Source organism: Malus domestica, chromosome 01 (assembly GCF_042453785.1).
Source record: "Malus domestica chromosome 01, GDT2T_hap1".
Lineage (NCBI taxonomy): Eukaryota > Viridiplantae > Streptophyta > Magnoliopsida > Rosales > Rosaceae > Malus > Malus domestica.
The window spans coordinates 30,202,151-30,223,800 of record NC_091661.1 but is presented as its reverse complement, the minus strand read 5'-3'; the positions used below and the strand labels follow the sequence as shown (position 1 = coordinate 30,223,800).

General features: G+C 37.9%; 4 protein-coding genes across 5 annotated transcripts; 3 read left to right on the top strand and 1 right to left on the bottom strand.

Moving 5' to 3' along the window:
• Positions 1 to 463: 463 nt before the first annotated feature.
• On the top strand, positions 464 to 2,498 carry LOC103445249 (probable serine/threonine-protein kinase At1g01540). Its single transcript, XM_070813253.1, has 6 exons — positions 464 to 1,121; positions 1,190 to 1,291; positions 1,367 to 1,489; positions 1,568 to 1,757; positions 2,075 to 2,294; positions 2,440 to 2,498. The coding sequence occupies exons 1-6, from the start codon at positions 550 to 552 to the stop codon at positions 2,496 to 2,498; spliced, it is 1,266 nt and encodes a 421-aa protein (XP_070669354.1). The 5' UTR covers positions 464 to 549.
• A 241-nt stretch (positions 2,499 to 2,739) lies between these two features.
• Positions 2,740 to 5,654, bottom strand: LOC103443124 (probable polygalacturonase). Its single transcript, XM_008381910.4, has 5 exons — positions 5,566 to 5,654; positions 4,831 to 5,154; positions 4,327 to 4,622; positions 3,755 to 3,825; positions 2,740 to 3,520 (listed from the first exon to the last, which is right to left on the bottom strand). Exons 1-5 carry the CDS (start codon positions 5,584 to 5,586, stop codon positions 2,808 to 2,810), a joined length of 1,425 nt encoding a protein of 474 aa, XP_008380132.2. The 5' UTR covers positions 5,587 to 5,654; the 3' UTR covers positions 2,740 to 2,807.
• A 2,818-nt stretch (positions 5,655 to 8,472) lies between these two features.
• On the top strand, positions 8,473 to 11,045 carry LOC103406562 (beta-carotene hydroxylase 2, chloroplastic). Its single transcript, XM_008345547.4, has 7 exons — positions 8,473 to 9,077; positions 9,201 to 9,260; positions 9,596 to 9,667; positions 9,842 to 9,976; positions 10,078 to 10,203; positions 10,565 to 10,621; positions 10,791 to 11,045. The coding sequence occupies exons 1-7, from the start codon at positions 8,679 to 8,681 to the stop codon at positions 10,875 to 10,877; spliced, it is 936 nt and encodes a 311-aa protein (XP_008343769.2). The 5' UTR covers positions 8,473 to 8,678; the 3' UTR covers positions 10,878 to 11,045.
• Positions 11,046 to 16,799: 5,754 nt separating this feature from the next.
• Positions 16,800 to 21,576, top strand: LOC103443061 (uncharacterized). Of its 2 annotated transcripts, XM_070820394.1 has the most exons (13): positions 16,800 to 17,156; positions 17,306 to 17,511; positions 18,039 to 18,109; positions 18,515 to 18,603; positions 18,840 to 18,890; positions 19,237 to 19,409; positions 19,762 to 19,927; positions 20,062 to 20,136; positions 20,337 to 20,587; positions 20,682 to 20,751; positions 20,826 to 20,921; positions 21,100 to 21,178; positions 21,294 to 21,576. In XM_070820394.1, exons 1-13 carry the CDS (start codon positions 16,854 to 16,856, stop codon positions 21,374 to 21,376), a joined length of 1,713 nt encoding a protein of 570 aa, XP_070676495.1. In that variant the 5' UTR covers positions 16,800 to 16,853; the 3' UTR covers positions 21,377 to 21,576. The 2 variants fall into 2 exon arrangements, with proteins under 2 accessions (XP_070676495.1, XP_070676503.1); XM_070820402.1 differs by lacking the exons at positions 21,100 to 21,178; positions 21,294 to 21,576 and having other exon boundaries at positions 20,693 to 20,751.
• Positions 21,577 to 21,650: the final 74 nt, after the last annotated feature.

The window sequence follows — 21,650 nt, the reverse complement described above, 5'->3', positions numbered from 1 at the left end:
ACGATAGCTTTTAGGATTACAATTCTCTTGGAAAATAAACAAAGGATTTGAAAGACTACCCAAGACGGAGTTGACGGGGTTCATGGCATTACAATTTTGTCCTTGCAATGATGGGGTTATGGCTTTACATTTTTGTCCTCTCAAATGCAAGACACACATATCAATTTTAACGGTCCCTTAATAGATCGTTTAAGATTGGCTAACAGAGACAAACATGAGGATCAATTTGGCCAAGTTAAAAACACAGGAACTAAAATGACCGATTGGGATGAAACACAAACACCGTTATGACATTTAAGCCAAATAGAAATGGGCACTGTTGAAGTGGCCGAAGACGATTGGTTGATTTGTTGGGAAGAAAATCTGGTACCAAATCCTTGCAGATTTTTCTCGCTGCTCCCGCTGGTTAGTTGGTACCTGAAAATATTTGAATTTTACCCAAGTGATTTGGATGATCCCAACTTCCTGTGTCAAATCTCTTTTTACTGCTATTTACCAAGCTCCATCTCCATTTGCTCTCTCTCTCTCTCTCTCTCTCTCTCTGTGAATATGTCCTCCAGTGCCTTGTCTCTCAAGAAAAAGCTCTTGAAGCCGACCTCATTTTTCGGTGTCAAATCATGGGTTTTGCTTGTAATCTTCATAGCTCTATTCACAGTTATCACTCTCATCATCTCTCTGCTCTGTGTCATCCATTACCGTCGACGAAAATCCTCCAAATCCAACTTCCGTCTCCCGACTCCCATTGTTTCCAAAACTACACACAATGGTTATTGTAATTCATCCCTGGACCGGAGGCTGCTTTCGCGTAACATGTCTGATATTGAGATGAACAGCGGGAAGCTGCAGCAGCACGGGCGTGTGTTTTCCGGTCAGTTCGCATCTCCTCAGGCTAGTGGGAGAATCCGAAATAGTAATGTGATGGAGTTGGGACCGGTTTCTATGTATTCACAAATGGTTCAGGATGTGTGGAGGGGCAAAAAGTTTAGTCTCAAGGAGCTTGAGGTTGCAACGAATGGATTTTCGAAACAAAATCTGATTGGAAATGGGGACTATGGAATTGTTTATCATGGCATTCTGTTCGATAATACGCTCGTGGCAGTGAAAAGGCTAGTGAGTGACAGGTACTCAAGTTCATCGAATCCATATATTTTCAACAATTAAAGTGAATGCTAAAATGTTCAATGAACAGATTCCAAGTCGACGACTTCATCGCAGAAATGGAGGCAATTGGGTTTGTGAGGCACAAAAATCTTGTCAAGTTGCTTGGATACCACATTGAAAGAGCCTACAGGTATGCAAATTTTTCGTCATTGCACAATTTTAGATGTTCGAAAGGCAGCCAATGATTTGATTTTTCTTCTACCAGGTTGCTTGTGCATGAGTATGTAGATAATAAAAGTCTGCACCACTGGCTTCACGAATGCTCGAAACTAGTCAGCCCTCTAACGTGGAGCATTCGGTTGAAAATAATCCGAGGAATCGCAAAAGGGTGAGATCCTGCGTATCTAATTTTATCTGATTAGACAAATTTGTGGTTATATAATTTGAAGTGACTGTGTTTCTGCAGATTGGCCTACCTGCACGAGGATATAGAACCGAAAATCCTACACAGAAGCCTAATATCTAGCAATGTGCTGCTCGATCACCAATGGGATCCTAAGGTCTCGGATTTTGGCCTAGCTAAGCTCTACAATCCCGAGTGGGGAATCACTATAATGGAATCATTAGGGTTAGTTTCTTTGCTCTTGGAAAAATCTGTATGCATATATGCCTGCTGATGTTCGCTATTGGAACGTTATCAATATCAGTTGTCAATGATTTTATTATCGTTCTCGAATTGCATGGAAGTTCAGTTACATTGCTCCGGAATATGCTTCTACCGGTGAATTCACTGAGAAGTCCGATATTTATAGCTTTGGAGTACTCGTAATGGAGATCATAACGGGGAGGAGACCTATAGATCGCAGTCAACCCCAAGTATGTATAAGTTCTTAATTTCGAAACATGTAAGATGTAAGGGTTTGTTTTTTCGGTTCAATATGCGAATACTTAAACAATGACTATTCGCTTGCAGCCATATGTGGTTGAATGGTTAAAGTCCATGGTTGCGGGACAGAAAATTGCTTGCGTGGTTGACCCTAAAATGCCAGAGAAGCCATCTCCGAAGGAGCTCAAAAGGGTACTTTTGGTTGCTCTTCGTTGTGTTGATCCCGATTCAGAACATAGGCCTCAAATGGGAGAAGTTATTCACATGCTTGAGCTCCGTGACTTGATGCTCTGCGATTCAAGAACAGGTATTTCCTTTCAATTAGCCTAAATTCGTAGATTCGGAATTTAATTTCTGCCTAACTTCTGAATATGATGTGTTTATTTTTTCCTTCTCTGCAATGAAAAGGACCAATGGCTTAAGAGACAAACTTCTTCTCGTTCTATTTGCAGAGAAGAAAGCTTCTGCAAGAACAAAGCATCTGCAAAATTGGCACAAGAAAATCCGTTGAAGTTAAACGAATAATCCTCAAACTCTCATGAGATTCCTCACCAGACATAACATTCATCAATCAGGGACGTTCATCCATAAGATAAATGGAATAATCGAAAATCATCGTAGAACGAAGATTTCTTGTACATTTATTTTATGCAGTTGAGATTGTTAATTTGCTTAGTTTTCGACCAATTAAGACTGCTTGCGGTGATTAATTAGTGAAACGATGGAGCATACATAGCCTATGGAAATAGAAATAACGAAATTTTTGTTACATTTATTAAAATTCATACTGCAATGTTCTTAAACGTATAACAATTCCCATCTAACACACTCGGAAGAAGGGGGTGCTTGCAGAGCAAGTCACCAACTCAACATCCTCGATCGCCAGCCTATCCTCAGGGAAAGCACAATCAACCGCTTCTTTCTGCTCGGGCAACAAATCGCACGCCTTTGGGGTCACGTTGCTTGTGATTCCCTCGACATCAGTGCAGTTCCATTGCAATTTCTTCGCCTTCTCAGCCAGTGTGATGGTCACGTTCGAAATGCAAATTCCCTTGAAGGGATCATCATGGATTCCGTCCAGCCTTGCAGAAATAGTAACATTTTCTGCCACAACCTGCTTGTAGTTGATGTTTGTAATCTCAGGCAACGCTTTAGGATCAAAGCCGGGGTCAGGGTGCGATCCATAAGAGCCGGTCATCCAGAAAACGTACTTCATCGTCTTCAAGGTCATTCTTCTCACATAAATGTCTTTGACATAACCTCCTCTTCCGACGGCAGTTTTGATCCTCACACTTGATTCAGTATCAATGGCTGTGATGTCCTCAGCTCTAACGTCGCGGATTCCGCCTGACATTTCACTGCCGAGGGCAATGGTGGCACTGGAAGGGGAAATGCAAGTGAGCCTTCTGATCACAAGGTGCTCCGTCGGGATTCCGACCTTGATTCCGTATTCATCAAATCCACTCTTTACCGCAATGCAGTCATCTCCAGAGACTATGTAGCAGTCTTCAATTCTAATTTGTGAACAAGAATCTGAAGGAAGCATAGAGATTTATAGTTAAGTAACAGAAAGGTCACGGGTTCGAGACGTGGAAACAGTCTCTTTGCAAAACAAGGATAAGGCAGCGTATGATAGACGTTTTCCCTGAGCCTTGCAAAACAATGAGCCTTGTTGACTTAGAGTCGCCTTTTAATCATGTTCATTTCCCAATTAAGCACTAATGAGCAACAACAAGAACAAATTAACTGGCAGCAAAAATAACAAACCTGGGTTAATCCCATCGGTGTTGGGAACCTCAATGGGTGCAAGGATTGTGAGCCCTTGAATTGTTATATTGCTGCAAAATTAGAACAAGATTAATGGTAAAAACACATTTAGGTTTTTGGGTATCCACTCCGTAATATATTTTAACCACCCAAACCATATCTCTCTTTAAACATCATTCATAGATCATCTATGCACAAAATTAGACAAATCCAAAACCATTAAAACATTCATTTATAGCAAAAAAAAAATGAACGCATAAGATTTTACAAAGAAACTCTTAACCCTTAATCCATTGATGATATATTTTCAGATTTTGGTGATTTTAGGTTGACTATAGACATAATCTTTGAGAGAAGACCGTTCGGATTGCTACAATACATTACAAATTAAACCTCACAAAAACTTGTGTCAAAAATTGTGTAAAAACAATAATGTCACGGATCCACATATAATATATATATGCATGTATAGTGCAAGGAATTTTTGAGAGTAGCCATCATTGTGACGTGAGTAACACTACTACATGTTGATGCGGCTGTCGTGCGTTAGTTAAAAAAAAGAGTCAAATTACCTGCTGTATATGGGATGGACAAACCACGAAGGAGAGTTGACCAAAGTGAGATTAGAAATTTGGATCTGATCAGAGTACATGAGCTCGATCACGTATGGTCGGGTGCTGTTCAACAGACCTTGTTTGAACTTTGCCCACCAGGAAGCACCTTGGCCGTCGATGGTGCCGTTGTGACCGGTAATTACGACGTCGGTGAGGTTTGTTCCGAAGATGAGACTGCTAAACCTTTCACCGGGGCCATCTCTGCCTTTCCCGTATGAAGGCAGCGCCGGAAGATGAGGCCACTCTGACTCATCCTGTGTTTAATATGAGAAATATACAATCATTATCTACCGGTCACCCGACTAGCGCCAAACTCCGCTTAAAACCTAGGCGTGAAACCCTATCCGTCTTTCGACTAGCACGGTTTAGAACCTTACTTATGTCAAACAAGCCCAAAATATATATACCAAAAGAAAAACAACTGAAGAAATATCACACAAAACAAAGACAACACATTCAAACCTGAGTTGCAAGAATAACGGCATCCTTGTGGAGGAAGAGAGTGAAGTGGCTGGTAAGGTTGAAGCTCCCGGTAAGCCACCTCCCTGGCGGCACAATAAGCTGCGCTCCGCCGTCAGATGCCAACTGGCTTAGATGACCGACGGCCGCCTTGAAGGCCTTTGTGTTGGAAGTTTCTCCGTCGCCAACGGCTCCAAAGTCAGTCAAAAGAGCACTGTGTTTTCTACAGTTAATGGCCGAGTACTTGACCGTGTTCGAAATCGGTTTTCGACATTCTGCCGCTGTTAGGAAGAGTAATCCCAACACAGCAATAATCGCAGAAGCAACCTGTAATTGTTAAAAACAACATAAATTTGTCAATAAAATATGGCATTCTAAACAAAATATGTAACAAACTGGACCGGTGGCAAGAGCGTCCTCATCCCAGTAATTTAGATTAGACTAAAATATAATATTGAACTTAAAAAGTGGGAATGATTTTGAAAATTCCCTATTGGGAAAATTGATAAAAACAAATTACAGCATATCATACATGGTTTCATCCCTAATTACACTGTAGTCTTTTAAAATAATTCAGGTTGGGAGCAATATCGGTGTTGAAACACTGGGACGTCACTTTCAAATTTGACAAATGAAAATGACACCGCTAAAAGTTGAAAGTTTAACCCCAAAAAACAAGCAAATTAACACACACACAAAATAGGATTGAAATCATTTGTGGAAAAGAAGAGTACTTACATGAAATTTTGAGGGCACCATTGTCTGAAGATTGAGGAATTGTAGAATAATGTTGTAGAGCTTAGGAAGAAGTTATAAGGGTGCACTGGACTCCTATACATGGGTAGGATATCTAAACCTCTATATATAAAAGGAAAGGTTAAAATGGTGAAACTTCTCACCCTTCTTTTACTAAGATTTGAAAAATAAAAAATAAAAATCACAAAAAAAACCTACATAATAAGAATATGGATGGTTACGTTCATTATTTTTCAAAATTTAGTTTAATAAAAAATTAACATCTAAAATAAGTTAAAAAAGGGGGAAAAATAAGAAAGAAAAAAAGTTAATTGCTAGACACGTAAGTATGTAGCAAGAGGCTAATAAAGAATAAAGAGCGGATACGAATTAATTACCACCTGGAATTAAAGGTAATAACTCCATTTACGTAAACAAATTAAACCATTACGTGCAAGGAAAGTTCAGCTTTCCTTTTGAGTATGGGCCACACAAAACTTACCGCACAAAGCAAAGCAACCAAGCACTTGCGCACGATGGGTGTTAGATCCGTGAGACGGTTTGGCGTATTTCAAAGAAGCGGGCAGCCACAAGTTGGGCATCCCTTTGCACCCAATAGAGTATCCAAGAAATATGATCTAGACGAAGTAGCTTGCAAATTGGTATTTCATCGAGTTTTGGTGGGTATGATGGTATTTGCGAAGTTATATTGCATGTTTGTCGATGTATGCCAACAACTTTCAAGTGAGCATGTTGACTTATGTCAATAGCTTTTGAGCGAGCATGTCGACAAACGACAACATATGCCTAGTGAGCCTATTGACATATACCCATAGCAACACATACAAAGACATGAGGTTAGCAGCTATCCTACCCCGTGCTCATAAAGTCAATTCATCGAGCATCTAGATGACAACTTTTAAGGGCATCTTATACTTTTAAAGGGCAAGACCCAACTTTTTCATGAGGGATTTTCTAAGCTGAGCTGGGTCAACTGATACACCTTGCCCTAAGGTGGATCCTCCTCTGTTTGTTCCCCTTTCGTTTTCAGTGCGAGTTCAAGCGTCATCACAAGAACCCGCATCTTCACATTCTCCTTTTTTCCTTATGAATTCTTTTCCACCATTAGGAAAGTGTTATTGACATTCTAAAAATCTCATTGTACACTTCTCACAAGTGTATTTTTCTTTCCTAATATAGAAAGTTTGGAGTGTAGAATGAGATTTTTAGAGTGCTAATAACAATTCTCTTGAATTAAACAAATCATTAGTAATTAATGAACATAAACAAGTAAAAATATGCATAATAAAAAACGAGAGTGTGAATATCACTGTTTACCAAGTGAAATACTTGAAAACCAATTCTCTTTGGGCTTTTTGGGCTCAATTCGTTCGGATTAATTCTTTGTTTAGGGCTTCATAAACAAAGTATCTTTTTCAACCAAAAATATCATGCACTTTTATTTGCTTCCTCGTAATATTATGGACAAAACAAATTAAAGACCGTTGACTGCCATTATTAATAGTCCTTTACTAAACCCCGGTTGAAACCGGAATGGCCCACAGATTGTACTACGTTTCGGTCTTCTGGAGTTTGGATGCTCGCCGGATTCTAGTTGTGAAGATTCTGAAAATCTGTAAATCGTGTCCGTTCATTGTATTTTATACGATCAGAAATTATTTTAAATATTTTTATTTAAAAATAAACATAAATAGTAATTAACAAAAACTAATCGTATGATATATGATTAAAAAACACGATTCACGATTATCTATAATTCTCATGAATCCAGAGATGATGCTAGGTCGGTCTTCTGGGATTTGGATTCTCTCCTAAGCTAATGGAGAGGATCCTTCTGACCAGTTATCATGAGCCGTTGGATAAAAATCCAACGGCTATAATTATTACAACTTTAAAAGGATCCTTTATTTGTAACTGTTGAATAAAAATCCAACAGCCCATGATAACTGATCAGGAGGATCCTCTCCATTAGCTCAGGAGAGGATCCAAATCCGATCTTCTGGACCAAGAATTTGCCACGACGCCTACCTACCTACCTGTGGAGCTGTTCCCGCCAATTAACATCCCGAAAAGTTATCGACTCGTTAGTGAGTGAATACGTAAACTGCTACGTGGCGATATGTAACAGATAGTAAACTGGTACCCGAAAAAAAGCCAAAGTCCAGGTGTCGTTTGTTGCAACATGCTGTTGTGATTCGCTGTCGTCTCCTTCGCAATCCTTGCGATGAAATTATTGCCACGTATTGTTTTTTATGTGTTAATGTAGGCTCGTTTAAAAAGTAATTTTAAATAATTGAAAACGTTTTTAAAATTAATTTTTAGTAAAAAAGAAAGTTAATCTTTAAAAATATACTGGGAAGTTTTTTTTTATGAAGCACATAACTAGTACTTTATTTGGACCCATTTCATGTGTTTTTAGAACACAAAAATATTTTCTCTAAAAAAAATTTCAGTTATCAAAATGCACTTCCCAAACACGATCTTGTATTGTGCCGTTTTCTATCTAATATCTAACAAAGGTTTTTTTTATTTAAAATAGTTTTTGAGATTAGTGTAACTCTTCATTTTGATCTTTAAAATTTAAAATCGATTGAAATAGTCTCCAAGGTTGTTCACCGTCAATCATTTCAATTCTTCTATGAGAAATCTTTGTTAAATTGAGAGCATTTTTGTCAATCTTAAACTAGTAATTTTTTCAATTTAACGAAATTTTTTCACAAAATAACTAAAATAATTGACGATGGCCAATCCTATGAACAGATATTATCAATTCTAAATCTTGAAAAGTTATGATAATTTACGAGATCATTTTACCTCAAAAGCCATCCATCGAAATATTTAAATAAGAGGAGAGGAGTGTGAAAAGAGAAGTGTGAATGGCTTAGCTGTAATTTTGTTGACAATCAATGGCATCAAATTTTAAAGTTTTTGTGCTTTTGTCCATCCGAGTAGTATTTTAAAGGCGTTTTGGTCTGCGCCTCAAGAGATTTTGAGGGACAGAAAGTTGTGGTCTTTGTTCACCCCAACTCCACTCACCTTCAGCTCAAATCTCTCTCTCTATCTCAACTTTCAACCTCACCAACAAGCATACTTCCATGGCGGTCGGACTCTTCGCCGCCACAACCCCCACCCCCTTCCGCCTAATCCAGTCCTCCTACGTCATTCCAAAACCCAACCCCGCCACCGTCTTCTTCCCAAATCTCCGCCACCAGAAGTCGGCACTCCACAGGACTCGCCGGAAACTCTGTTTCACCGTCTATGTAGTGATGGAGGGCCAAAAACAGGTAACCCACCTCGACAATTCCGCCGGAAAAGCCCCGGAAGCCGATGATTCTCAGATCCCAATCGTAATTCCGTCGGTTCGCGTGGCGGAGAGGCTGTCGAGGAAGAAGTCGGAGAGGTTCACTTACCTTGTCGCTGCCGTGATGTCCAGCTTTGGGATTACTTCCATGGCTGTCATGGCTGTTTACTACAGATTTTACTGGCAAATGGAGGTAAATCTTTAAATTTCCAAGCTTTTCTCAGCTCTCGAAAACCCACAAAAAAATCACAGATTATTATTATTATTATTATTATTTATTTGATTGAGTTTTTGAGTTGGGTGTTTCTGTTTGTAGGGTGGGAATGTGCCTATGTCTGAAATGCTGGGTACATTTGCTCTATCTGTTGGTGCTGCTGTAAGTTCAATCACCACTTCTTTTTTAGCAAAAGCAATATTCTATACTATTTTTGTGCTTGTTCGGGACTGCTTCTGTTAGAATCGAAAGCGCTTTCTGACAACCAAAAGCTTAACATGCGAAAGCATTTAGATTTCCGATGAAAATCACTTGCATCAAAAGTATTTTTTTAATCAAAAACGCTTATAAGCAGAAGTGCTTCTGAAAAAAGCTAAAAGTATTTTTTTAATCAAAAACGCTTATAAGCAGAAGTGCTTCTGACAAAAGCTAAGTTCCAAATTGGGTATGAAAGAGGAATTCAAGCCGAGTAGAATTCGGTTTTTTTATGTTTGTAGGTGGGAATGGAGTTTTGGGCAAGATGGGCACATAAAGCTCTCTGGCACGCTTCCTTATGGCATATGCACGAGGTTTGTTCTCTCTTCGATGCCAACAAAATCTTGATTTTTGATTTTCTTTGCTGCTTTTCATTCGTTAGAAACCCAGCAATTAATGAGAGGAACATGCCAAGATTGGATTTTTACTTAATATGAGCGATATTCTATTTAAACTAATTTAACTCGTGGGACGAACGTTAATTGCAGTCGCACCACCGGCCTAGAGAAGGTCCGTTCGAGCTCAACGATGTGTTTGCGATAATCAACGCGGTTCCGGCAATCGCCCTCCTTAATTACGGTTTCTTCCACAAAGGCCTGGTTCCTGGTCTTTGTTTTGGTGCTGTAAGTCCCTCTCACTGTGTTTACTGTTTAATTAACGACTTTAATCATAATTAATTAATTAATCTATTTTTTGTTGTTGATATATTGACTTGGAATAATAGGGCCTTGGAATTACGGTGTTCGGCATGGCGTATATGTTTGTCCACGATGGTCTCGTGCATAAAAGATTCCCAGTGGGGCCCATAGCCAACGTGCCCTATTTGAGAAAGGTTGCTGCAGCTCATCAGGTAAACAATCACCGCATAATTTGAATCTTCTACGAAGTTTAAGAATTACGAAATTTGGACTCTTGGTTTGTGTTAAAAAGAGATTAGAACTCTTGATTTGTGTTAGGTGAGCCAATGGAATGACTGAATGAATTAAGGAGTAAGTGGTCTGGATTTCTTGGTTCTTGAAATCCGACAATAAGATCTGGAGAGGATCTCATTCCATCACCACACAAACAAGACACTATAAAATAATACTTATCATATGAATTAGCTCCATTATTATTGATTAGAAACAAGATTAGGCATTTAAGTATGAATTTCTGTTCGACTGAATCTAACTGTCAAAGATTTGGTTTTGATTTGGATGTTTTGGCCTCAGCTCCACCACTCAGAGAAATTCGAGGGTGTCCCATATGGGTTGTTTCTTGGACCTAAGGTTAGTCATCAATTTTTTCTGCCTTGAAAATTTTGTTTTAATTGCAGGATTTTTTTTTTTTTTCGAGCAAGCGATATTTTAATCTCGAACTTGAGTGCAGAGGGAGAAACAAAATGATTTATCTAATTTCAAGTCTGCTTTTTACATATCGTGTGATTTGGGGTCGCAGGAACTCGAAGAAGTGGGAGGACTAGATGAGTTGGACAAGGAGATCAATAGAAGAATCAAAGCATACAATACAAGGGCTTCTAACTAGATCAAAATTTTCAGTGTAGAAAAAATGATAGATAAATTAAATTAAATGGGTTTTCGGTGATCAATTTTGTGTTACATGCATTTGTATGTATGTATGTTTTTGCCAATTTTCTGGGCAGCCAGAGAGTCTTTGCAATGAAGAAAGAGGAGGACATGTGTATATTTTCTATGGGGATTTGTATTTTGTTCCACTTACATACTATGACGTGCGACCACCATTTTGTCATTGAATTCAAACCTTAAACCCTAAATTGAGTGGGCAAGGATCCTCTTATGACCAATTAACTCCGGATCCTTGGGTAATGATCTTTTCCACTCGCAATCAGTGCAGACCTTGTAAGGCCATTTGCAACCGATCCGTCCAAATGATTATAAGGTTAAAAAGAACTTGGAATAACACGAAAATCGTCTTCGACCGAGAGTTAGGTCAAATAGCTTATGGGCCCTACTGGGCCAAAGTCCTCAAATCAGGCTAGCTGGTCGGCCATTTCTAGCCAGCTAGCCCTCCAATGTCACAATGTCAAGCTTAATTTTGTGGCAGGTGCAATAATATTACGCTTTCTACGTTATTGTAGTAAGTGACATTTAAAATATGTTCGAAAATCTTATTTTCATATAGTAGTTTAATTTAATTAACCATATTAATTCAATTAAAATAATAAATTATTGAGGGGGTTATGTTTAGCATATGACTCTTTGACCTTCTTGGTTAGAGATAAGTTTTTTGTCAAAAAGCTATGTTTGGCCTATGATCCTTTGGCCCCCTCAGTTAGAGATGATATAAAATATGAATGGCGTTCATTAAAATATAATTCTTACATGACTATATTGTTAAACATGACCATTTGACCTTATTTGATTGGAGATGACCTAACCCTCGTCGTTGCGACCAACATGCTCGTCTTTCTCTCGCTACCACTGATGGTGACAGTTTAACATGCCCATTTTTATCCGTTTGTTCGGAATCGCTTGGTTTTTCTCAAATATGTATTCCCAATATGTATGACCCAAGAGTTCTTCTCTGCCGAAGAGGAAGAGGAAGAGAAAGGAAAATCTACACATGAGAAGAGGAAGGAAAAGAAAGAGGAAAGGAAAGAAAGATCTCCAACTGCAAGATTTGAATGTGACGGTCAAGATAACTTGGTCGGCAGATCCGAAGGACATATATCTTAAGAGGATTGTTACCCAAATTAAATGAGGATGGTAACTATCTTTTTTCATTAGGTCAAAAGATGAAGTTTGTTCATGGAATATAGCACCCATGGCCTAATGCTATCACTTTCACCGACTTTATTATAAAATGTTACTTTTGACGGTGCATGGAACACGATGAAGACTGAGGAGGACCAACATTACGGAAGACTTTTAACTTTAGACATTTGTTCATTGACGTGTGTTACATCTATTGTATAAAATTTACATTTGTGAGGAAAATTAAGAGAGAATGTTTGGTAGGACTCTTTAAATTTAATTTATACATTTTATGCGTGAAACATTATGGGAGGAGCTTAACTGTACATCAGTGAACGTTTATATCTTTGTTGACGATAACACACCCATATACAATTTACAAGAAAAAGAATCTCCGAATTTGCACTTATTTTTAATTTGCCAAAGCATTTCGTCGTTTACTACGTTGTCGAGTTGCTTCACAGTAAACGTAAGTGATTGTGTTTTTACTAATGAGGGATTGATTGGTTACTTTTCCTTCGAAGCCATGATGTTTATTTTAGTTGGAGGGCACTTTATCTTCCTCTAAACCTATTTATCCGTTAAGTAACTCGATTGACACTCGAAAAAGTCAAGATTTAGGTTTAGTTTATGTTGGAAGAGGATCATCTGCTGAGCTCAGGATGGGAATCCTCCTTATCACAAAATCCGGACCATTCAAATTTAATCCAACGACTCCAAATAGAAGGATTCTCTAAAAATTATAATAATTACAATCGTTAAATTAAATTTGAACGGTCTAAATTTCGTGGTTAGGAGGATCCTCATCCTGAGCTCAGGAGAGGATCCTCTTCCGTTTATGTTGATCGAAGACGAAGGATCGAGGAGCTTGTGTTTGGTAGGTAGAACATTTGTCACGCATTCCCACGCGTCAAAAGTTTGTATACAATACTCCACCACAATATAATCTCAGATAAAAAACATTGAAAAAGGCCGCGTTCATGGTATTTTTCTTTAATCTCATTGTGCCCTGGATTGAACTATTTCTCTCAACTTAGTCTAGTCGAATTCAGAGGCTGATTTAGTATTCGAACATTGTTAGTCTCATTATTAAATCTCTAATTTTTTTTAATAGAAACAAAGTGAGAAGTACGCAGTGCGCAGTTTTTTTCTTCAGTTTATTCATTGAAGCATATTTTCACAGAACACTTGATACGTTTGTTGTTGTCACCGAACTATGTTGTGCATACCAAAAAAGACTCATACTAAACATTCAAATGATCATCGAAAAACATTCACATGTATATTTCTTAAAGTTCAAATGATCCTAAGACCAATTTGGTCCCGAAATACATTCTTCACTGGTCGAGTAAGCAATATCGTCCGCCATAAATAGATAAATGGTCCCTTGGATAAATAACAAGTATGATTATATACATGACTCCTTGAATCTGAAGAGTTTTGAATTTTGATAACGTCCTCTTCGAATGAATAGGGTTTATGTGTGATTCAATTATTCAAAAGTCTCTGACATGAAATAAAGTATAGCTATTCAGATTCACATCCAATATTCTGAAGCCACCTATTGTATAGAGGTCATACCCCAAACTGTGGGTATCGTGGTGCTGACTCAACCCAACCATGCATATAATTTGACCTAATTTCCATATCGTGTCGTGTGTGTGCGTTGTTGCCTCTTGAAGTTACCGCGTTTCGTCCATTTTGTTTGGTAATGCCATTGCTCGACGTGTGGAGGGTCGTGCCATCGTCCCAAATGCCCCATCTTTGAGAAGAAACTTGGACGAAACTATCACATATCTCTCTTATTACTTGCTACGTGATGAGAGATGTAGAAAAGAATTATATGTATAACGACAATAACTAGGGTTTGGTCCTTAGCTCAACGACTATGTGATTGTTGACAACTTTATTTTTTGTTTATCTCAATCATCAAGTGACGAAAAAGATATAAAAAGCAGGAATATGCAACATGTATTGAAACCCTAGACCCCAATATTAAAACGCAACCTTAGTGGCTCATGCACTTACCTTTACAATTAATACGTATGATCTTTTCCAATTTCCAATCCAAATTTTCATTTCCAAGAGATTAAGAGCTCCACTTTCCTTGTTGGTTCGGCCGTCAATGGGAGTGTTTAAATTGGAGTGTACCAATACCTGTCAAAATTTGACAGGAAAAAAAAATGGGGACCTACTTTCTACTTGACCCAACTTCTCGACAGAGGTCGGAAATAAGATAAAAAAAACTTTTTATCTGTCGAGCATATTGTATATTGCTTCCGACATCACCTTTGCTTTTCTTAATAGCAGCGTTTAAATATTCTGTACTTATTTTGTGTGAGTTTTTTTTAGTGATTTTATTATGATCCGAACTCAGAATGTGTCATATAAAATATAGGTTTGAAATTCGTCATAATCACTAGGACACGATGGGGTGGTTGTGGCTTGATTATTGATTGATATGCACTTATAAACTTAATCCTCATTAACTATGTTTTCATAAACTTAAAACATGTCAATAAATAATAGGAGCCATAAAAAGGCCATACACAAAACAGGTATAGAAGATTTCAACTCCATTATCTTTAGGGAACTTTAACGAAAAGCACCCGGTACCGTTCACTTTAACGAAAAACCACATTTTTACACTAAAAAGTCAATCCTGTTACTATTCACTTTACACTTTATTTTGTCCTTATCATTAAAACTCAAAGTTTTCAAGCCATTTTCATTAATTTTCCTTTATCTTTATGGGCATGTTTGGTGGCTGGTTGAATAGGTCGTGATTAATTAAAATGGGCTTGCGTTCATTTTCTTGTTTGTTGTGTCAAAAATATGAGATGGTTAAGACTTGACATGATATGTTACAAATTCACAATAAAATGAGTTATCTAACATATCTTTATGCATGTGTTACAAATCTTGTCTTACATGTCTCTTGATCCAATCATATTTCATCCAGCCCACCAAATAGACCTATTTGATATTGACCTTAATCCCTTAAAAAAAGGAAAAAGTATACTAATATGGGATAAGAATGTATCACAATGATGATGTAAGATTTCCAATAATTTGAATATTGGATTAATATATAGTTGACTTCCAATTGAGGGAGAAACTATTTGTTGTTCAAAAAAACGTGTTCATACCAATGATGTAGTGTTAGTCATACAACTGGTTGAGACGTGAATCTAAAATCCAATCTAATATATTTCATTTTTTTGCGACATTTGATTAACTTGATTAAGTTGAAGTAAACTCAATTTATGTTTAACATGATAAACACGAATTTAATCAAGTTAACTAGAATATTGAGCTTCACTTTTGCATTCAAGTTTGAAAAAAATTCTATTTGCAATTGATTCGAGTTGAATTTGGATTATCCAAACTATTAGTTAAGCATTATGAACTTGTGAATGTGTTGTTTGAAATACCAGATCTTTTGAGTATCGTTAATAGGTCATAATATAATTCAAACCAAGTAAGAAGGGCAGTCCGCCTCGTGGATCGATTTTGAAGTCATAAGTTAACTCCTTTTTTCATTTTCAAATAAAAAAGAAGATGCTCGAGGTTCGATAGCATTTCAATTTATACAATACAAACCACTAAAAGATAGTCTAGAAGTGCGATTACACGTGCACTAAAACCAGAGTATGCTACTTGCTTTAGGCAAAAGCCGGCTTTAACTTCATTCTCCTATCTTAAATAACCCTTGACCAACGGCATAAAAGCCTTGGAACGGTAGCCACGCCTGATTTGGATCGATGACTTGCTTATCTAGTACTGCCAAAACCATACAAAGAGTATGTCGTCCCCTCGAAACGACAAGTAATTTTAGTTGTAACATCTCCGTTTCATACAAATCATCTTCCTCCTTTGACGGTAGGAAACAACAACTATCAATTACTCAGCTGATCTCATATTAATGGTGCCTCTTTGAAAAGTTCTAATTCTTTTTAGTATTTTTTATCTTATCTTTGTATTCATAATTTCATATATTGGTTTCATGTGGCCAAGGTCGGTTGATGTTCTCAACCGTCTAACCAAATTTAATTGACAAGCCAATTCAGGCGGTGCTTAGTGGACACATTGGTCAGTTGGTCTCCCACTGCCTTCAGTTATATTTCTCTTGAAAAGGTCCAGATGGAAGCTTCGTCGCGATAGTTTATTTTTTCAAAAGTTAAAAAAATTTATAAGATATTTTAATATTTTTCTAATCATCATTGTATAATTCACCAGCGCTACGAATCAAATCATAACGTGCCGTATGAAATACGAGCCTTTAATTTTCTTTCTTTTAAAAAGGTTTTGCATAATTGCATTCTAAGCATGCCACGTGTGGTTACAAGTATGGGTGGACGAGGAAACAAATTGAATTATTCTTCATTTTATGGTGTTATTTCTCAAAAACTTTAGCAAGTTTTGAGCCCAATTTCTGGCACTGGTGAATCACAATAGTAGCTAGGGGGGTTGAAATGCCTCTGTGATGATTTCCTGCCTCAAACGATGAACTGTCGTGGCAAAGCCACCAGCTAGTCCATTTAAAAAAAAAATTAAAAAAATTAGAAAATAAAAGGTATGAAAAATTTAAAATCATAGAAAATAAAAACGTTATTTGAAATATTTTGGATATCAACTCAAGTGATTAAAAGGTATTGGGCGTTAATGGGTCAATATGATGGGCCTAACAAAGCCCATTTTGTAATTTTAAACTATCCGTTTCCATTTCTACCAATTCACGATCCAACTTCAAAGCCGTCACTTTCCCGGGAAAAGCATCACACCGATGGAATTCCCGGCGATGTCAACGTCCGAACGCCTCCGTTTTCCGGCAAATATCATCGGAAAACCGAAGATCGACTTCCAGATATTTGTGAGGGAGAGCTCGGCCCAGTGCAAACGCAATCGCATTGCGAAATCCGTGCAAGCATCGAGTAAAAACAACAGCGGCAGCATCTCAAACTCGCCGGCGTTCACGGACGAGAGCGATCGAGAATCCGATGGTTTGAGAAACGAAAAGGGTTGGATTCACTTTGTGGGGATTGGAGGTTGCGGGTTGTCTGCGCTGGCCATGCTTGCACTCAAACAGGTAATGCTTGATTGAAACCCTATAGTTCTCTGTTTGGTTGCCGAGAAAATGGTGGAAATTTTGTGGAAGTATTAGAATGTCATTAGACTTCTGAAAACTGGACCATTTTTGGGTTTCTTGAATTTTGAGAGTTGTTTTTTATTTCGTAGGTTTATGAGGTTAGTGGCTCGGATATTGTGTGGAGTAGCTTCATGGATGGGCTGCAGGAAGCAGGGGCATTTTTGCATATAGGCCATTCGGTGATCAATTTGCAAAGGAACGGGGCCTCGAGATTACCTGATGCCATTGTTGTTTCAAGTGCTATTCCCCAAAACAATGCTGAGATTTTGTATGCAAAGTCCGTCGGAGTACCTGTGTGAGTATATCTTTGTTCACTTTAGCATTTGAAGCAATTGGAACTTCTTTTGGTGTGTAATGTTATAAACACTGAAATATTCTTACCATGTTAGCAGTAGTAGTAGGAATTACGAATTGTTAGCAGTTACTATAGGCTAAGTTTGTAGATTGTGCGCAACTGTCTATTCCGTTCCTAGGCTTCCTATGTTGATGGATAACCAAGTAGGCTATTATGTATGTTACTTTAACAGTTTAGGGCTCGTTTGGAAGTGCTTTTAGAATGACTGAAGCGCTTTTCGTGAAATAGATTTTGGGTTTCAAAAGCACTTTAAGTGCTTTTTTGAAGAAGCACAATGCAGGAAGCACTTAGTGGTTCTACAGGATCCACTTAGTTTTTTACTAAGGATTGGTTTCAAAAACATTTCACCAAAAGCACTTTCGGTCATTTTAAAAGCACTTCCAAACGAGCACTTAGTGTTTGCTTATCTAAGTATGCTGCATTCACTGTTTTGCTTGATTTCATATCTTAACCTCTTTCTTCTACAGGTACAAGCGAGACCAGTGGTTAGGAAAGCTGACAGAGAGCTATAATCTCATTGCTGTAAGCGGTAGCCATGGTAAGAATATTTCTGTGCTGTTATCTTCACCAATCATTGTTATGCTATCTGCACATTATTTTCAAAATCAGTTTACGGAATGTCTTCTTTGGTCTATCTATTATTAATCTATTATGCTTATCTAGTTGTCAATGTGAATAAGTTGGTTGATTTCCCTTTCCTTTTGCTTCAGTAGAGTGTAATGCAGTTCTTATTAAAAAAAAAAAAAAAGAGTACGTGAAATGTGATGGCTATTTGCTTGAATGTGATATTGCCAAGAAGCTAAGGGTGCGTGCTTCATATCAAATCATGCGACGGATGCAATGATAGTGATAGTAGTGATTTAAATGTGGGGAAATCTAAGATACTATTGGCTTGTCTTCATTTCTATTATTGCATAATAATGATAAGTATTAATACTTACAGGAAAGAGTACAACTGCAAGTATGCTTGCTTATGTTCTAGATGCCATGGGTGATAGTCTTACCGCAGTAGTTGGAGCACATGTGCCGCAGGTATCATTTTCAATTCTTTTACTTCTCTATACAGCTTTGGAGAAAATACGAGCTTAGCAGATGCAATATGTGAAACAACTCTTTCTTGTGCGGTCCACTCACCATGGTTAAATCATAGTTTTTTACTTTCTTTTGAATTAGCTTTTACAATAAAGTGTTTGATTGTCGTTTCATTAGTAATTGGAATTGGCTTTCTTAAATTATATGTTGGAAATGATTCAAACTGTCTTTTGCAGTTCTCAGGAGGAAACATTATCTTCGGTGATGGTCGTAATTTTGTCCTGGAGGTATACTTTTCCTTCGAGGTTGAAAATTTTGATTTGAAATCTAGGATGACATGTATTTTTTAAGGATTAAAGGTTGAAATGCTATAAAATTTTAATGGAATACATTATTCTGTTTAGGCCAAACAAGGGAGGTAGTAAATGGTATAGCATGCATGAACAAAACCTGAAGATATCTAATATTTAATTTTCCGTTCATGGTTCTGTAACAATGATTAGGAACCTATTATTGATTGGAATAAATGAATTTTAGTTAACCTGTACTACTTAATACTTAATCGACAATAGTAGATCGATTTCATGTTCAATTGCTCATAAAGATTACTTACATATTTCATGTTTGTAGTAGGCTGACGAATACGATTGCTGTTTCCTGGGATTATCACCTTCTATAGCCGTTGTAACAAATTTGGATTGGGAGCATGTTGACATATTTCCAAACGAGGAGGCGGTTAAAGCTACTTTCAGGAAATTCCTGAACCGTATCAGGGTCGGTGGACATCTCATTTTATGTGGGGACAGGTACATTGCTCGACTATTTTGGCAGCATATTGCATTTCTGGTGCAGCAGAAAGTTCAAGTGGCAGGCATTATACCACAAAAGAAATGACAGTTTCCTAAGTCATCCAGCATATTACACGAGCTGCTCTTCATTTTCGTATTTATCTTATGGTTGTGTAACTCTTATTTTGGATGTAATTCGACTTAAAACTATATGGTTCATCGTGTGTAGATTTTTGGTTTGGTCCTTTGGTAGCGGTTGCATGCATTAGTTATTCAATATACATGTCTATTGTATTTTCTGCTCACCATTCTTACAGATGTAAATTTATTTGGTAGTATACTCTTTGTAAATGTTTCCCGTTTGCAACAGTCAAGGTGCATTTTCATTGCTGACTGATGGAAAGCGGGCAGGTGGATCCGATAACTGGAGATGTTCTGATAGCTACAACGTAACAACTTATGGAACCACAAGTTCTAATGAATGGCATGCATCATCGATCAGGCCAAATTTAAGGGGTGGTAGTGATTATACACTGGTACGTAAAGATGGTTTCTTATCATGCCGGGATGCTCCCCTGTTGTCTACATTATTCAGTTTCTTCTGGAAAAAAATGGTGTAGGAAACTTAACTGAATTTCTTTTCCCTGGTTAATCACTCTTTCCCCTGCAGTGTCATTGCGGGCACCCTGTGGCAGACATCAGTCTACAGATTCCAGGAGTTCATAACGTCCTTAATTCGTTGGCAGTGAGTGGCATACTGTTCTGAGTATAATTTTCCTCATCACATTTCTGTTCTGTGTTGTATTATAATTTATAACCATCATTTGCTCGATATTTTTAAAGGCGGATTTTCGTGTTTTGGATTTTCGTCTGTTGGCATAAATGAACTACAAGCCCTGTAATGTGTAAACTTATTGTGGCTGTTAATTGTGCTGTATTGTGCAGGTTATTGCCACTGTGATGGCATTATTCAGTGACCAATTTCAAATCAACAATACAATCAATCTTGTGAGGTTGCACTTAAACAATTTCATAGGCATTTCAAGACGTTTTGAGATGATTGGCGCCGTATGCGGATGCCATATATATGACGATTATGCTCATCATCCAACAGAAGTTAGTGCAGTAATTCAAGCTGCACGCCAGAGGTTCCCTGTCAAGTCTCTTTTGGTCGTGTTCCAGCCTCATACTTACAGGTATTCACTCAACACGAGAACAATGCGCAGAGTCTTTTATCGCTAGCATGATTCGTATGATTTGTGCTAGACTGACTGACTGATACGTTTGCAGCCGTTTAACAGCACTGAAGGATGACTTCACCAATGCTCTCCGCGATGCAGATCAAGTCGTAGTCACAGAGGTAAGTTGTCATAGCACAGAGTCTTTGGATTACCTTATAGCCAAAGGGCTAATTGGTTGGAAGTATGATGTCAGGTGTATGCCGCTAGAGAGAAAGATGTCGAGAATGTTGGCGGAAGAGAGTTAGCTGCTACGATAATTGGCCCGCCATCTGAATACATCCCTTCTCTGGTAATACCCAAGTTTTAAGTTCTTTTAGGTACAATTATGTCTGAAATCGCATTCGAAACATGACTGTAAACGATAAAAAATCGCATACCAGGATCGAATAAAAACCCATAAGTGCTTCAAATGGTTATCTAGGAAGGATTCGGGTAACTGGATGATTTGAAGATTGTTGAATATGCAGGACGATGTTGTAGAGAAGTTAGCATCTCAAATATGCAAGAACCCTCGTCGGGAAATCGTTGTTTTAACACTTGGAGCAGGTACTCAAATCTTGATGAAACTAATCTCACTAATTTCAGATCATTCTGGTTCATATAAAAAGGGACAAACTTTGAACTAAAACTTACGAATCAAATAATTATTCGATTTTTTCAGGTAATATAACTACCGTCGGCCCAAAGCTGCTCTATGAATTGAGAAGGAGATTACAAGTGAATTCGCAGCTTGCTCCCCACTGATCTACCTTCCGTGGCTTCATCATCAAGTTTGAAGATTCAAGTGTTTGATGCATCAGTGACAGTCACTGAGCCGAACTTCCCCAAACCGGAGGTGGAAGGTGTAGTAACCCCGTTCTGAACTACGTCAAGAGAAGCCATTTAACAAAAGTGACCGGCTTGCAAGCTAAGCATTCGTTTCCGAGCAAACTGCAATGCGTACTTACCAAAGGATGGAAAGGAAACGAGTTGTTCAATGCACAATTCATCAAAAGATAAAGATCAAACACGAACTTCT

What these genes read in the sequence shown, in the direction of transcription:
- LOC103443061 (XM_070820394.1), top strand. Translation starts at nt 16,854, where the DNA reads ATGGAATTCCCGGCGATGTCAACGTCCGAACGCCTCCGTTTTCCGGCA. An exon ending in ACGTCCTTAATTCGTTGGCA is followed by an intron (nt 20,137 to 20,336) that starts GTGAGTGGCATA and finishes TGTATTGTGCAG; the next exon opens with GTTATTGCCACTGTGATGGC. An exon ending in TTCCAGCCTCATACTTACAG is followed by an intron (nt 20,588 to 20,681) that starts GTATTCACTCAA and finishes ATACGTTTGCAG; the next exon opens with CCGTTTAACAGCACTGAAGG.
- LOC103406562 (XM_008345547.4), top strand. Translation starts at nt 8,679, where the DNA reads ATGGCGGTCGGACTCTTCGCCGCCACAACCCCCACCCCCTTCCGCCTA. An exon ending in CTCTATCTGTTGGTGCTGCT is followed by an intron (nt 9,261 to 9,595) that starts GTAAGTTCAATC and finishes TTATGTTTGTAG; the next exon opens with GTGGGAATGGAGTTTTGGGC. An exon ending in CTGGTCTTTGTTTTGGTGCT is followed by an intron (nt 9,977 to 10,077) that starts GTAAGTCCCTCT and finishes TTGGAATAATAG; the next exon opens with GGCCTTGGAATTACGGTGTT.
- LOC103445249 (XM_070813253.1), top strand. Translation starts at nt 550, where the DNA reads ATGTCCTCCAGTGCCTTGTCTCTCAAGAAAAAGCTCTTGAAGCCGACC. An exon ending in CTTTGCTCTTGGAAAAATCT is followed by an intron (nt 1,758 to 2,074) that starts GTATGCATATAT and finishes ATTCGCTTGCAG; the next exon opens with CCATATGTGGTTGAATGGTT. An exon ending in GCTCTGCGATTCAAGAACAG is followed by an intron (nt 2,295 to 2,439) that starts GTATTTCCTTTC and finishes TTCTATTTGCAG; the next exon opens with AGAAGAAAGCTTCTGCAAGA.
- LOC103443124 (XM_008381910.4), bottom strand. Translation starts at nt 5,586, where the DNA reads ATGGTGCCCTCAAAATTTCAT. An exon ending in TGGTGCCCTCAAAATTTCAT is followed by an intron (nt 5,155 to 5,565) that starts GTAAGTACTCTT and finishes TAACAATTACAG; the next exon opens with GTTGCTTCTGCGATTATTGC. An exon ending in GTCCATCCCATATACAGCAG is followed by an intron (nt 3,826 to 4,326) that starts GTAATTTGACTC and finishes CTAATTTTGCAG; the next exon opens with CAATATAACAATTCAAGGGC.